The sequence below is a fragment of the Macaca fascicularis genome, chromosome 8 (genome assembly GCF_037993035.2).
Source record: "Macaca fascicularis isolate 582-1 chromosome 8, T2T-MFA8v1.1".
NCBI lineage: Eukaryota > Metazoa > Chordata > Mammalia > Primates > Cercopithecidae > Macaca > Macaca fascicularis.
This window is the reverse complement of record NC_088382.1, coordinates 109,317,770-109,332,073: the sequence shown is the minus strand read 5'-3', so window position 1 is coordinate 109,332,073 and position 14,304 is coordinate 109,317,770. Positions and strand designations below refer to the sequence as shown.

General features: G+C 36.1%; 1 protein-coding gene across 37 annotated transcripts in view; it reads right to left on the bottom strand.

Moving 5' to 3' along the window:
- The window catches only part of VPS13B (vacuolar protein sorting 13 homolog B), an 857,597-nt gene that overhangs the window by 167,851 nt on the left and 675,442 nt on the right, over nucleotides 1–14,304 (bottom strand). For all 37 annotated transcript variants that reach the window (XR_012416558.1, XR_012416559.1, XM_073999176.1 and 34 more), the window contains one exon: nucleotides 12,751–13,158. Coding sequence is in view for 35 of the 37 variants with exons in the window: in XM_073999176.1 (XP_073855277.1) it covers nucleotides 12,751–13,158 (408 nt within the window). In the remaining 2 variants the exon portion in view is untranslated. The remainder of the gene's footprint in view (nucleotides 1–12,750; nucleotides 13,159–14,304) is intronic.

The window sequence follows — 14,304 nt, the reverse complement described above, 5'->3', positions numbered from 1 at the left end:
CACCACTCCTATTCAACATAGTGTTGGAAGTTCTGGCTAGGGCAATTAGGCAAGAGAAAGAAATCAAGGGTATTCAGTTAGGAAAAGAAGAAGTCAAATTGTCCCTGTTTGCAGATGACATGATTGTATATTTAGAAAACCCCATTGTCTCAGCCCAAAATCTCCTTAAGCTGATAAGCAACTTCAGCAAAGTCTCAGGATACAAAATTAATGTGCAAAAATCACAAGCATTCTTATACACCAGTAACAGACAAACAGAGAGCCAAATCAGGAATGAACTTCCATTCACAATTGCTTCAAAGAGAATCAAATACCTAGGAATCCAACTTACAAGGGATGTAAAGGACCTCTTCAAGGAGAACTACAAACCACTGCTCAGTGAAATAAAAGAGGACACAAACAAATGGAAGAACATACCATGCTCATGGATAGGAAGAATCAATATCGTGAAAATGGCCATACTGCCCAAGGTAATTTATAGATTCAATGCCATCCCCATCAAGCTACCAATGAGTTTCTTCACAGAATTGGAAAAAACTGCTTTAAAGTTCATATGGAACCAAAAAAGAGCCCGCATCTCCAAGACAATCCTAAGTCAAAAGAACAAAGCTGGAGGCATCACGCTACCTGACTTCAAACTATACTACAAGGCTACAGTAACCAAAACAGCATGGTACTGGTACCAAAACAGAGATCTAGACCAATGGAACAGAACAGAGTCCTCAGAAATAATACCACACATCTACAGCCATCTGATCTTTGACAAACCTGAGAGAAACAAGAAATGGGGAAAGGATTCCCTATTTAATAAATGGTGCTGGGAAAATTGGCTAGCCATAAGTAGAAAGCTGAAACTGGATCCTTTCCTTACTCCTTATACGAAAATTAATTCAAGATGGATTAGAGACTTAAATGTTAGACCTAATACCATAAAAATCCTAGAGGAAAACCTAGGTAGTACCATTCAGGACATAGGCATGGGCAAAGATTTCATGTCTAAAACACCAAAAGCAACGGCAGCAAAAGCCAAAATTGACAAATGGGATCTCATTAAACTAAAGAGCTTCTGCACAGCAAAAGACACTACCATCAGAGTGAACAGGCAACCTACAGAATGGGAGAAAATTTTTGCAATCTACTCATCTGACAAAGGGCTAATATCCAGAACCTACAAAGAACTCAAACAAATTTACAAGAAAAAAACAAACAACCCCATCAAAAAGTGGGCAAAGGATATGAACAGACATTTCTCAAAAGAAGACATTCATACAGCCAACAGACACATGAAAAAATGCTCATCATCACTGGCCATCAGAGAAATGCAAATCAAAACCACAGTGAGATACCATCTCACACCAGTTAGAATGGTGATCATTAAAAAGTCAGGAAACAACAGGTGCTGGAGAGGATGTGGAGAAATAGGAACACTTATACACTGTTGGTGGGATTGTAAACTAGTTCAACCATTATGGAAAACAGTATGGCGATTCCTCAAGGATCTAGAACTAGATGTACCATATGACCCAGCCATCCCATTACTGGGTATATACCCAAAGGATTATAAATTATGCTGCTATAAAGACACATGCACACGTATGTTTATTGCAGCACTATTCACAATAGCAAAGACTTGGAATCAACCCAAATGTCCATCAGTGACAGATTGGATTAAGAAAATGTGGCACATATACACCATGGAATACTATGCAGCCATAAAAAAGGATGAGTTTGAGTCCTTTGTAGGGACTTGGATGCAGCTGGAATCCATCATTCTTAGCAAACTATCACAAGAACAGAAAACCAAACACCGCATGTTCTCACTCATAGGTGGGAACTGAACAATGAGGTCACTCGGACTCAGGAAGGGGAACATCACACACTGGGGCCTATCATGGGGAGGGGGGAGGGGGGAGGGATTGCACTGGGAGTTATACCTGATGTAAATGACCAGTTGATGGGTGCAGCACAGCAACATGGCACAAGTATACATATGTAACAAACCTGCACGTTATGCACATGTACCCTACAACTTAAAGTATAATAATAATAAATAAATTTAAAAAAAAAAGACAAATGTTTATATTTGTTCTAGCTCATGAGTACACAGGCATTTGATGAATTACCCTGTACATTTTCTGTACTTGTATTTTCCCCTAAATTTCTAAAAACAATAAAGACAAAATTTTTAAAAATATGCTTCAAAAGTTTAGGATATAAAATTATCACTTAAATGTTTAAAAGCATGAATATTATTAGAGTTACTTACCCAATTGTTGATCAGGTCATTTTTTTAAAACTTTAAATTCTGAAACAATTTTAGGCTTTCAGCAAAGTTGATATCCTCCACCCAGCTTCTCAATGTTAATAACTTACATAAAATCAGATTATGACTCTTAAAAACCATTAAATTTGCAGTGATATAATACTACTAATTTAAAGACCTTTCAATCTTACCAGCTTCTCCTCCAATGTCCTTTTTCCGTTTCAGGATCCCACTCAGGATCCCATGTTGCATTTAGTGATTATGTGATCAGGTCACTTTGACCAAGCGTGCGGTATGACTTCTTCTACTTCCTTTCCTTCAAGAGAATGCTTTCCCGATGAATTTTTCTGCTTTTTCCAAAAATCTATGTTTATCTTTTAAATTTAAGTTTTAGAAAACTAATAGCAGATATTTAATTAAACTAAATGAGGTGTAGCAACATTGAGAAATAATTTCAGAAACAACTGGTATGATAAACAGAACCAATCATGCTTCGTTTGAACACTGACATACTTTTCATTGAGTATAAAAATTTACTTCAAGGAACAAATAGTTTAATGACTTTTAAAGTACTCCTTCAGAAGACTAATAAATGCAAACCACTTGTTTTGGAAAATGTTTACAAAGTGCTGCCAGCCCTACATTGTCAGTATCTACCAGACCCTTAGTAAGGCTCCTAGTTTCTACATGCTGACTGAGCAAAATGCAATCTAAATCGAGCTTCTATATATTATTAGAAAGAGTAGTCAATGATGACATTGCTAGCAAAGCATATCCAGGTAATTATTTTATCCATCTGTAAGTAATCTAAGGCTACTAGAAAATCAGCAAGCATGGTTAGATATATCCAGAAGCTGATTTGCATAACAGTGAAGCATCAGAAAACCTCAAAATGTGAAAAGGACAAAATTTTGGAAGTATTGGCTGTAAAGACACAACAAATTCCTCAAAAATAAAGTCTTCCATTCCTTCAACCAATTATGTTGAAGCAGATAAAAATGGCATTTGGGTGCTCTAGCAATGAAAAAAATGTGTTCCTCCCCGCCCTTGATCAGAATATGTAATTTTAATTATATTGAATTCTGTAATAAACCTATATATATATAGAGTGCATATATATCTATATATGTGTGTGTGCGTGTGTGTGTGTGTGTGTATATATATATATATAGAGAGAGAGAGAGAGAGAGAGAACCTATAATATAGTAAACTAAAATACAGGAAAAAATGATATATGGGACAACATAACAAAACCAGATAACTACATGGATACTGACATTTAAGCTGTAAAAGATGCCAGTATTCCCCAACAAATGAACTTAAAAGTCTAGTCATCAAAATAATAGACCAAATGGGTGGCCAGGCTGCTAACATGTTTCTCTTCTCAAAGCACCTGATGATTTCTCATAGGTGAGATTTCCATTCCCCAGGGACTGTGACTTAGTCCTTACTGGTAAGTAAAAATTGGGACCTCCTAGTTTAATTTAAACCTCTTTGTTTGGACACAAGAAAATGAAAAACAAGTAGCTGGAAGAGTTTTTTCTTTCCCATAAAAAAAGGCAGAATTTGTCATGAAAGATGAAGTGTCTACTGAGCTGGCTACTCACACATGGCCATTGTCTGGGAAAGGTATTTTTTATGAAATGCTTTAGAACTCTAGGATCCTGGAAAAATGAAAACTAAAAATACCAAAGGGTGATGGAGGATATGCTTTGCCTCCTTCTTCCCCTCCAATCTGCCACCATGCTCACTGTTTTTACAGTTGTGTTAGTTTATTAGAAAAATAAAACTTGATTGGATCATGTGGTTACGTTTTTAAAAAAAAGCAGACTGGCAGATCTGACTGCATGACAACCTTCTTACATAGGAAAGAATAACAGCAAATACATACTTGAAAAGTTTCTGGGATGAATACAGTAGCTGGTTAATTGAATTATGCAAGGAAACTGCTGGACAATCAATTTTTTTTGAAGTAAGTTACATGAATGAAAAAATTGGTATAAACTTACTCAAATAATGTTGAAAACAACATGACTTGCTGAGTAATTTACTGCAGTGCCTTAGAAAATGGTCTTGATCTACAGAATCCAGGTTTTGAAAGACTGGTATAACAGAAAGGCCAGCAGTCAGGAGATGTGTGTTATAGTCTCAACTCCACCATATGGTATCCCTAGGCAAACCACTTAACCTCTCCACTCTGTACTCAATGAGGGAGTTAAGACCCAAGGTTCCTTGACGCTTAGTGGACCCACATAGTAATGGTGGCCCATGAGGTATTTTTAGTATTCCTAAGAACCTAAAAGAAATCATGAATTTGTCTGAGACTAAGTTGTAGAGGTGTTCTGAAGTTTTTGTTTGTTTGTTTTGGTTATAATTGTATCAAGTTGGTATAGTTAGCTATCTAATACTAAATGCAGTGTGTCCAGACCATGAGGTCAATGGGAGGAAAGGATAATAAGGGCTACTGATAAAAAAGGATGACCTTCAAGGTATTTTTCAGCTCTGATATTTAGTAATCTATGACCTCCATATTCACGTGGTGTGATTTTGGGGAAAGGAAGATAGAAAAAGACCACTTAATTTGTACCAAGCAACGGTTGGATACTCCACATACATTATGTCACCTAATGCTCTCAAAGTCCTATACATTAAATATTTTTGCCTTCATTTGGGAAATGCACTACAGAGTAACTTTTGACACAACCAACTGGTCAGTAAGTAGCAGGGCTGGGGTGCAGATTCTGTCTCTTTACAGCACCATGTTGCTTTATACAAACTACTGCTATTAGTTCTTAGTAATTTCATTTTTCTAACTGGTAACTGGGTTGTAAATAAATGCTTTGTCCTGTCCTCATTTCCCTTGCTCTGCCTCAGTATGTTATGCCAACATAGCCAACAAGTCCAGGGAACCAACCAGGGAGTAAAAGAACATCTAAGATATGTCGTCAGTTACTCATCACTGTCAGGGTTGCTTTGCTAGAAGCTTTCCTAGCAAACAGCCTACTGGCTTATATGGACAAGGGGGCAATCTGCTGTGACCACAGGCAAAACTAAATGCTGTCACAAATTCAGTAGAATGGGGGATAGAGATTTACCTCTAATCTTTTATTTTTCCACACTCCTTGGGTTGGGGCTACAATACTTGTCCATTTTACTTAATACTAACCTAATAGGGACTATCATTCGGATCTAAGGAGAGGCTATTAAGAAAAAAAGTCTCTAGTACTTAATTATTAGGGCTGCTGGAAACGTCCTTCTCCAATAACATTTTGTACAATGAGATAGCTGCATGTTAACTGACAGCATTTTTGTTGTCTCAAAGACCCTTTTTTCTCCAAGAAACACAATATTTAGTATGTGTATATGCAAAATTTGTATCAGTTGTTTTTTTTCCAAATGTATCTATTAATAAATCTAGTGAAAAGGTTCTTTATCATATGACAAAAGAAAAAGCACTATTTTTTTTTTTTTCTAGAGTATATAGGACACACAAGGTCCAATGTAATGGCATACAATTCTAAAACAAATACCCTAAGGTCAGCAGTTTTCTAGCAAAGAGTATAGATTAAATTTGGAATTTGGTAACTAAAACTGATAGCCAGAAATGACTAATTTGGCTAAAGATAAGATCTGAAGGTGGATTTACATGGAAGACTATAATGACTACACTGGATTTCTCATTAGAAGGCGCAGAGTCTTATGAAGACTTCATATTCCCCAAGAGAACGATATTTACACAATTAACAATTCTTTTGTTGGGAAAAAAGCTTTTCATTATTGCATGTGGACACATGTGGGCTGTGTAAAAATACAAGGGATGTGTAACACACGGTAAACAGAAAGTAATGATCTTAAACAGGCCAAATCCTTGAACTCGTCATTAATAAATGTCTCTCTTGCATTCAGCTACCCCGGCTGCTGGGAGCCTGTTTTCTTCAAGTACTTCAAACACTGAAATCCAGGAACATTTATTATTTTAATCCATTACAGGCAGTGCTTGATTTAACTTTATTGGTTGCGGTGGTGGTGGTGGTGGTTATAAGGGGGGTACAGCAATGTTCTTTTACACATCATTTCAAAAGGGCTTAATTATATTTTATAGTTTAGGCCAGGAATTCTGCTTGTTTTTTGTCTAACAAGGTTCAAATGGAGTTCAGGTCAGTGATGAATCAGAACAAAAAGTCAGAGATGGTTATCTCTCTGAAATGAGCTCATCTCCCTCTACGAAAGGCTGGGCAGGTACATCATGTTCACCACACCACAGCACATGAGATCGCTCTGATATCCTAAGTTTGTTGCTTATTAGATAATTTTTATTTTTATGCAGCTTTGAAATACATACATCAGAAACTCAACCCAGTGGATATCTTCCATATCTCTGAAGTTACTCTCCTATGCATTTTAAAGGCTTCCCTTTGGAATCCAAAACAGCTATAGCAACCACACAGCACTAAAACAAAAAATGTACATAAAGAACATTTTAAGAAATGTACAAGCTCTTTATCACAGGACAATGAATATATCTCCCAAAATAAAAGATGTAGAATACTGTATTTACATAATTTGGTTAAACAAAACAATACATGACTAGGTAAACACGGCCGAGCAGCACATACCTCCTAGTGTCTTTTTTTTTAAATGTCAAACAGTCATAATTTTTAATCTCCTTCCTTGAGGGTATGAAAAAAATCTTTTCTAAGGTAATGGTAATTAATAATGTCTAGTGTATCTAATCATATAACAGTTACAGCAAGGAGAATATAATTTGTATGTTGAGATGTCTTCTCCATTGCACATAATTTCTAAGAAGTGGACAGGAGAATGACAGTATCGCATACATTTATGGTTTTTATTCTCATCATATTAGAAAACATAATATGGGACATTTTTTGAAAAAAGTTAAGATAATTTTACTTGTTCTTATTTCCCAGCCAATTTTTAGAAATTCCCGTTCTACTTTTTTTTCAAATGCCTCAAGGTTCACCAGGATATACAGAAATATATCATAGTCAAAAATTATCAGTAATCTACAGGTAATTTAAAGGTGAAAAAAGAAGTACATGCCAGTTTATCAGTAGCAATTTTGAACCTTGTTATAAAGTAATAGGAGGGAATCTGACCAGGATTAATAGTGGTACTCAGTCCTGGGAGGGGAGGTGTCATGTTTCACGGACCCTAGGCCATCTGTTCTTTCCCCCTACATTTTACTTCTGCAAAACCATAAACGCACCTCTACCTCGGGGACTATAGAAAGGCATTAGAATTCTTCTGCTTTTCATTATCACAAGATTCAGTAACTCATTTCATTGTCAAGATAATCCCCTTTTACTCTTTCTTTTGCGCTTGTGGGGTATGCCAAAATGACAAATAAAAACCCAGATGTTACAGACCCAATGAGGTCTCCACCTTTCCTTGAGTGTTGGGTTTAAGCTACTTGGGACATAGTGTCAAAAATGACAGGACCCTGATGCCCACACCCAATATTCATTAAGGTTTGTTAGTGATTTGTATAGCTGTCTACAAGCTGTACTTCCACTTCAATCCTCAGTGGCTGCTTAAAAGTTAAGTTTATCCTCTGGTTTAACTGTCAAAGAACTCATTTCCTATTGTTCAGGCATTGGACAGAGATGTTATTTCTTTCTAAAAGTAACAAAAGTCTTTGGGGTGTTGTAATTGGCTGGTTATTGCAACATATTATTTTAGGTAGTCATATCTAATTTAATATTTTATTGCCCCTTAGGCTAACTTGCATCTCTGCAGCATCCAAAGCTTATGACAACACCTTATAAGATTTTACTTGGAAGATCCAGTTAACTATAGAATGAAATGTTGGAGCTCCACTTTTTTTTTTTTTTTGAGACGGAGTCTCGCTCTGTCGCCCAGGCTGGAGTGCAGTGGCTGGATCTCAGCTCACTGCAAGCTCCGCCTCCCGGGTTCACGCCATTCTCCTGCCTCAGCCTCCCGAGTAGCTGGGACTACAGGCGCCTGCCACCTCGCCCAGCTAGTTTTTTGTATTTTTTAGTAGAGACGGGGTTTCACCGTGTTAGCCAGGATGGTCTCGATCTCCTGACCTCGTGATCCACCCGTCTCGGCCTCCCGGAGCTCCACTTTTTATCAATTAATGACCTGGTTTCACTTTTCAATACATGAAAAGAAACTTTAGGTGCTTTACATTTTATTGGTCCTGAATTCAGTGAACATGAGAAAAGGCATTTTGTGTATGTGAAAAATAATGTGGTTATGCTTTCTCTACTTTTGTTTATTCAGAAAGATAAGTACATCTGGATGACAGAGGCTGGGGTAGTGAAAGTTACATAAACCATAGCCCTTTGACTAGAAGGAGTTCAACTCACTGTTTTTGGCTTGGATGAAAAATCACCCAAGTCCTTATGGACAGGGGATCCTTCTAACTTCTTTCGAATTCTGACTAAAATGCCAGCCAAGATGACTTCATTAAGGTTCTTCCCCCAATCTTTTGTGGCATCTAATTTGCTCATATTCTATTTTCCTTTTCCTTATCTACATACACGGAGGCTGCCAATCTAAGTGCCCCCAAGAAAGAGCAAGGCAGCCTAAAGTACAGCTAGTTCACAGCTCTCAACTGTGGGCTCATTTGTTGAAATCTAAGGAGTGCCGCCCAAATAGAGCCATAATTTACTCAGACAAGGGGAGCTAAAATCTGTAGCTCACTCTCCACCCTGCCTCTGGAAAGTGCTACACTGCAAGTTCACAATTTATAGCTACATACTTATGGTTTCTCCAAAGCTACATATTTCAAATGGCAAAAAAAGATTGTGTTGTATGTGCATGTAAGGGAAAGGTTTTTTTTTTTTTTTCCCCCATAAAATACTATAGAATGGGATGGATTTAATGAATAGCAAAATAAACATTATCGGCCTTAAAATATTTTAAAATATATGATATAATTTCTAAAGGAGATGTACTTTTAATACATTCATAGGATTTTCAGCAATATTATACACCAACCTTAAAAATACAAGTATTACCTCTACTGAAATCAGAACTTTCGGCTCATTTTACCAAAGATTCATGAGAGAACGTAAGTATTCTAACAGAAACAGGAGTTAGGTTATTCTAAGTCACTGCTACACCAGTATCTGCAGAGTGGAATTAAAAAAAAATCAAATCCCATGAAACTCCCATAGTTTAGGGTTAAATAATAATGCAGGAGGCTAAGAAGAACTGGTAGATATTTTTTGTAAAGTAGAAAATATTTAACCATTTCGTTTCATTCCAAATGATAATAACAGGAATTCCTTTAACTGCTTCAGTCAATAATTTATAAATATTTAGTTTTATAAATCAGTAAATAAATCTGAAAGCACAGATAATTTAAATGTATTTGGAATGCCTGGGGGAGAAAATTCACTTACCCCTTTCTGTCATATTATTTCCTTTTCACATACACTTCCTGTAAGCTTATGACAGTTTAGATGACAAAAAAATATAATCATTAGGTGAACTCAAATATTTTTGTACCTTTGACAAATAAAGAAACATACCTAAAACACATTCTCAATGGTGTTTCTCTAAATATTACTTAGCACATAAGATTCTTCTAGCATTACAAATCTAATTTGGCTTCTAAATTAAAACTCATATGGAAAGGACCGTTTTACCCTGTTTATATAACATTGTCACATAAAGAGTGTTAAAAAAATACTTCACTAAAAATAGCTTGCGTAAGTTAGGGATTAGAGTAGTTTCTGCTGCTATAATTGTTCCTTTGTAGTTTTTTCCATGATGTTTTTGCACAGTGTTTTTGACTGTGTTTATTAAAGTCAGCACATCAAAAAGGATCAAAGAGAAAGTGAGTGAAAACCAAAGAAACCCCAAGTGTGTTGTCTCATTGGGGAGTTATGCAGATTCGCATAAACAAGTGCAAATTGTTGAGGTTTTAATGAAAATTTTCTACAATTATTTTATCTGAAGTCATTCTATACAATAACATCTGTACAGCAGATGGCTATACTGTACCAAGGCAATGCTCCTTTTTCTTTCTGTTTAATAGTACATCTGAGATGACTACTTTTGTCACTGTGCTCAATTTGGTTCAGCAAATAATTTTGAAAAGTGCAGCTGCTGCAGATGGTCACAACAGTTATATAAACTGTAAAATCAAAGACACAGTTAAGTATTTCTGTATTAGATTCAAACTATAAAACTCTGACATGAACTCCATTGAGCTCAAAGATATACTACAGTATAAACAATTTCAGTTAAATGTAGAACGATGTCACTTGAAAACTACAAAAAGAAATATGACTACTGGTAGGAGGCTTTTATGTGAGTATATTTGTTTTTTGGTGGTGGATAGTTTTTATCACTCATCAAAATTATACTTTGAATATATGTTTGCATGTATTTTATCCAAATTGCAAAGCATGCATTTTTAAGACATTTACACACTGAAATTAACATTCAAAGCTTAAATTATGTTTTATTTTAAAAATATAGCTAAAATCAACTTTTTTGAAAAAAATATGTGGCAATCTCTTAATCACAATTTTCCAAGAAATCAGTCCTTATAACTAGAAGTTAATAAATCTTATTTCAACCTTGCCAACCTTGTTATCATTCTAAACTGTTTGAGTATGCATAAAGAAAAAACTGTAGTAAAAATAGAGTTTGGTGTTCATTATAGTCTCATAACAACAAAATTGTTCCTATTAAGTAGTTAACCTCAACTCTGATTTGATTTGATGCAAATAATTATTTTAAAACATTTGCTGGATACTACATGTTAGAGTTGTATAAAGTATGTTTAGTCAAAGCTATAGTTGCTATTTTTGTGTTTAACTATATTTAAGAACAGCACTGTAAAAGGATTGGGGGTATGTAGTTTTTTTTACATACAGGGGGAAAAAACAAGTTCCAAAACTAGAGTTTACTAACTTGTACAGCTTAGTGAGAGAAGGATTTTTAATATTTTATAGGTGTTTCCCAAAGACAGACATCATTAAACATGGAAAAAATATGAGTAACGAATAAAAAAAGCAATGAGGATGATAAAAGAAGAACCTAAAAGTGAGTACAGTATGTTTAAATTCTTCCATTTTGTTTGAATCTTAACCTTTCCCTGCTATGATTAAGGTACAACTGGAAAGGCATGGGAACAGACCCAGTGTTGTCTGGGTTGCAATTTATTTGTGGATAGACCAGATACTGTAGCCTCCAGTATTTCATAGTCTTTCATGTCCCATGAACCTTACCTTTTTCACTTGTAACTTTTAAGACAACTAAAAAAAAATAATTGGCTTGCTCACAAATATTTCTGATGAGAAAGAAATAAATCATCTATGTTTTGGCCTAAAATTCAGGCTTCTCAACTATAAAACTTTTCCTTTCTCTTTTAACTGCTGTGCCCAAACTGGCTGTGTGGAACTAAGTTACAGTAAGTCTACAGCTGCCATTTAATTACTTTTTGATAAGCAACTAAGTTGCATATAAGGATTTGCTTTATCCCCTGCACTATCCCCAATCCCCAATTTCCCCCCACAAATTAAAGTGGGAAAATACATGGTTCCCTTTTGCTACATTTACTTTGAGAGCAAAATTTCTGGCCCTGTGCCCTGAAATTTTACAGTAGCAGTTTCTGTGATTGAAAACTGCTATTTCCCACCTGTGTCTTGCCTTTTCTCTTCCCCTCCTCACAATCCTTCTGCCCACCCTTTTTGAAAAAGCATGTAACAATTTAGTCATGGTAACAGAGGTGGAAAAATGTAGATATCACTGCCAGTTGATTTCTCACCTCTCCTCCCATCAATGGCATTCACTTTGCAGAGTCTGTACCCCACTTTGCTAGGCTAGGCACAGAAGCACAGCTTTTCGTTGCCAGGTGTTGCTGCCCGATAAAATGCCTCAACCGCATTCTTGCAAAGTTGAACCTTGGCTTCTGTTACACTTTGTGTAGCATATCTGCCACAACACCAACTTTTCTAAGTAAATGGTTACCAGTGACTTAATGCCGTGCATCAGAATCACCCATAGGGCTTGTTGAAGCACAGATTGCTGGGCTCCATGCCCAGAGTTTCGGATTCAGTAGGTCATGGGTAGGGTCTGAGAATTTGCATTTGTAACAATTTCCCAGGTGATGCTGATGCTGCTAGTCCTGAGATCACATTTTGAGAACCACTCTTCTAATGGTTCACAAAACTTGACATACTGTTGTTCCACTATAGCTGTTTTAGGTAAAAAGGAATTTAGGAATTAACAGTTTTAGACACCTGGAAGAACATGCCTCAAGAGGAGGACAGGAACATAAGACATTAAAATATCTATACTTAAAGGATTTGTTCTAAAATTATCTCTAAAAATAAGGTCACAAACCAGAAATGTCCTAATCTCTAATGGCCTTTATAACTTTTAACTTCTACATAATATAAATCTTCAAAATGATGCATTTTCAGATGTTAACAAATCATATTGCTTGTTCTGTCTCCCCGCTCCCCTTTTCTGTGACTTACCAGGTACTTTTTGTGCTGCTTTGACACTAAGGCTTCCATTGAGGTTTGAGAGAGATACTAACAGGCATGGTTTACTGGTATGGGGTACAGTTTCCATGGAGATCACAATCTGAGTAGTTTGAACAGAAATTTTTTGAAAGCAGGAAACAGCTCTCCACATGTTTTCTTGAGCTGAAATCTTTTGCACTCCATCACCATGAACTTTGGGTTTAGACAGCTTTCCACGGTAATATTTGGAGACTGGAAGATCATCCTTATTCACCATGGTGTTGGACATGGCTGAAGTCTCTTCATTATGTGCCGAACTGTGTGCATTTTTTATCTTCTTTAAAAAAAGGTGTATCTGATCCAATTTGGTGAAACTCAGGTTTGCTTTCAAAGGCTTTGATATATCCAAATTGACATCCGCTATAAAAGTAAAAAAGATAAAACAATTATTGAAGCTTTCTTATTGAATATAAGCCTTTACTTCTCTGTCAAGCTCTTATTTAAAAGTGTCCCAAGATCCATATTATTAACTCATTAGGATGCCAGAACATGATATATCTCTTACTCATCACTTAACAATTCTTTCCATGTTGTTACTTGAAGGAGTACTCTCCCTGGACTACTTACATGCCTACATTCCTGGCCAATCCCTGTGACAGCCTTGCTATCCATGTGTGGCCCTGATACAGCGAGGGCCACACAAGGATATCAAGGTTGTCCATTTCTATTCTGCCTTTACACTTCAAGGCAAAATGAAGCAGGTTTTCCAGTTTGTTACCCATATGAAACTGGCCTTTCTTCAAAAAAAAAAAAAAAAAAAAAAAAAAAGGACTTTCCTTACTACCCAGAACCATGTTTGACACAAATAATGGTATTATTAACAAATATTTATCCAAGTATCTGGCTGAAGTAGTCTTCCCTACCATTCTCTAATTGTTTATGCAGGAAATGTCTGTTTCCCTCTTATGACCTGTTGCAAACCAGAGGAGTCCCTGTACCTTTCCCTGCACTCTGCATTGATAAAAGTTCAAATACCTTGCCCAGTGTAACACTGGTAGACTGAGATTTCTTTAAATCTGTAGTCTATTTTATATGTACCATATACCAGATGTTGTCCTTATTTGTCTTACTCACCTGACATGAAAACTAGCCGTATTGTTTTTAACCTTCTAAATTACCTAAAATCACTTTCTATTTCTATTATTAATAAGACATAAGACTACTAGTATCATTAAGACAGAGCATGTCACACATCTTTACAACCCAGTGCTTAGCACAATGTGTCTTACAAATGCATGCATTCAACAAATGTTTGAGCTTAACTGACCCTAACAAGTGCTCGTTTCATGAGAGCCTGAGGATGTAACAGAAGACATTATCCCAAATGAAGGTAGGAATAGCAAAATTATTAGGCATATTATTAAGTCATAAATCATATATAATATTCTTTTTCTGTGTGTGCAGGAAGACAGATCTATTGACACCAATATCTAGAAATCAAGGTTCACAGATGAACAGAGGCATCTTCAGCCCTGAGGAGGCTGGGCTGTATCTCCTAAACCTCTG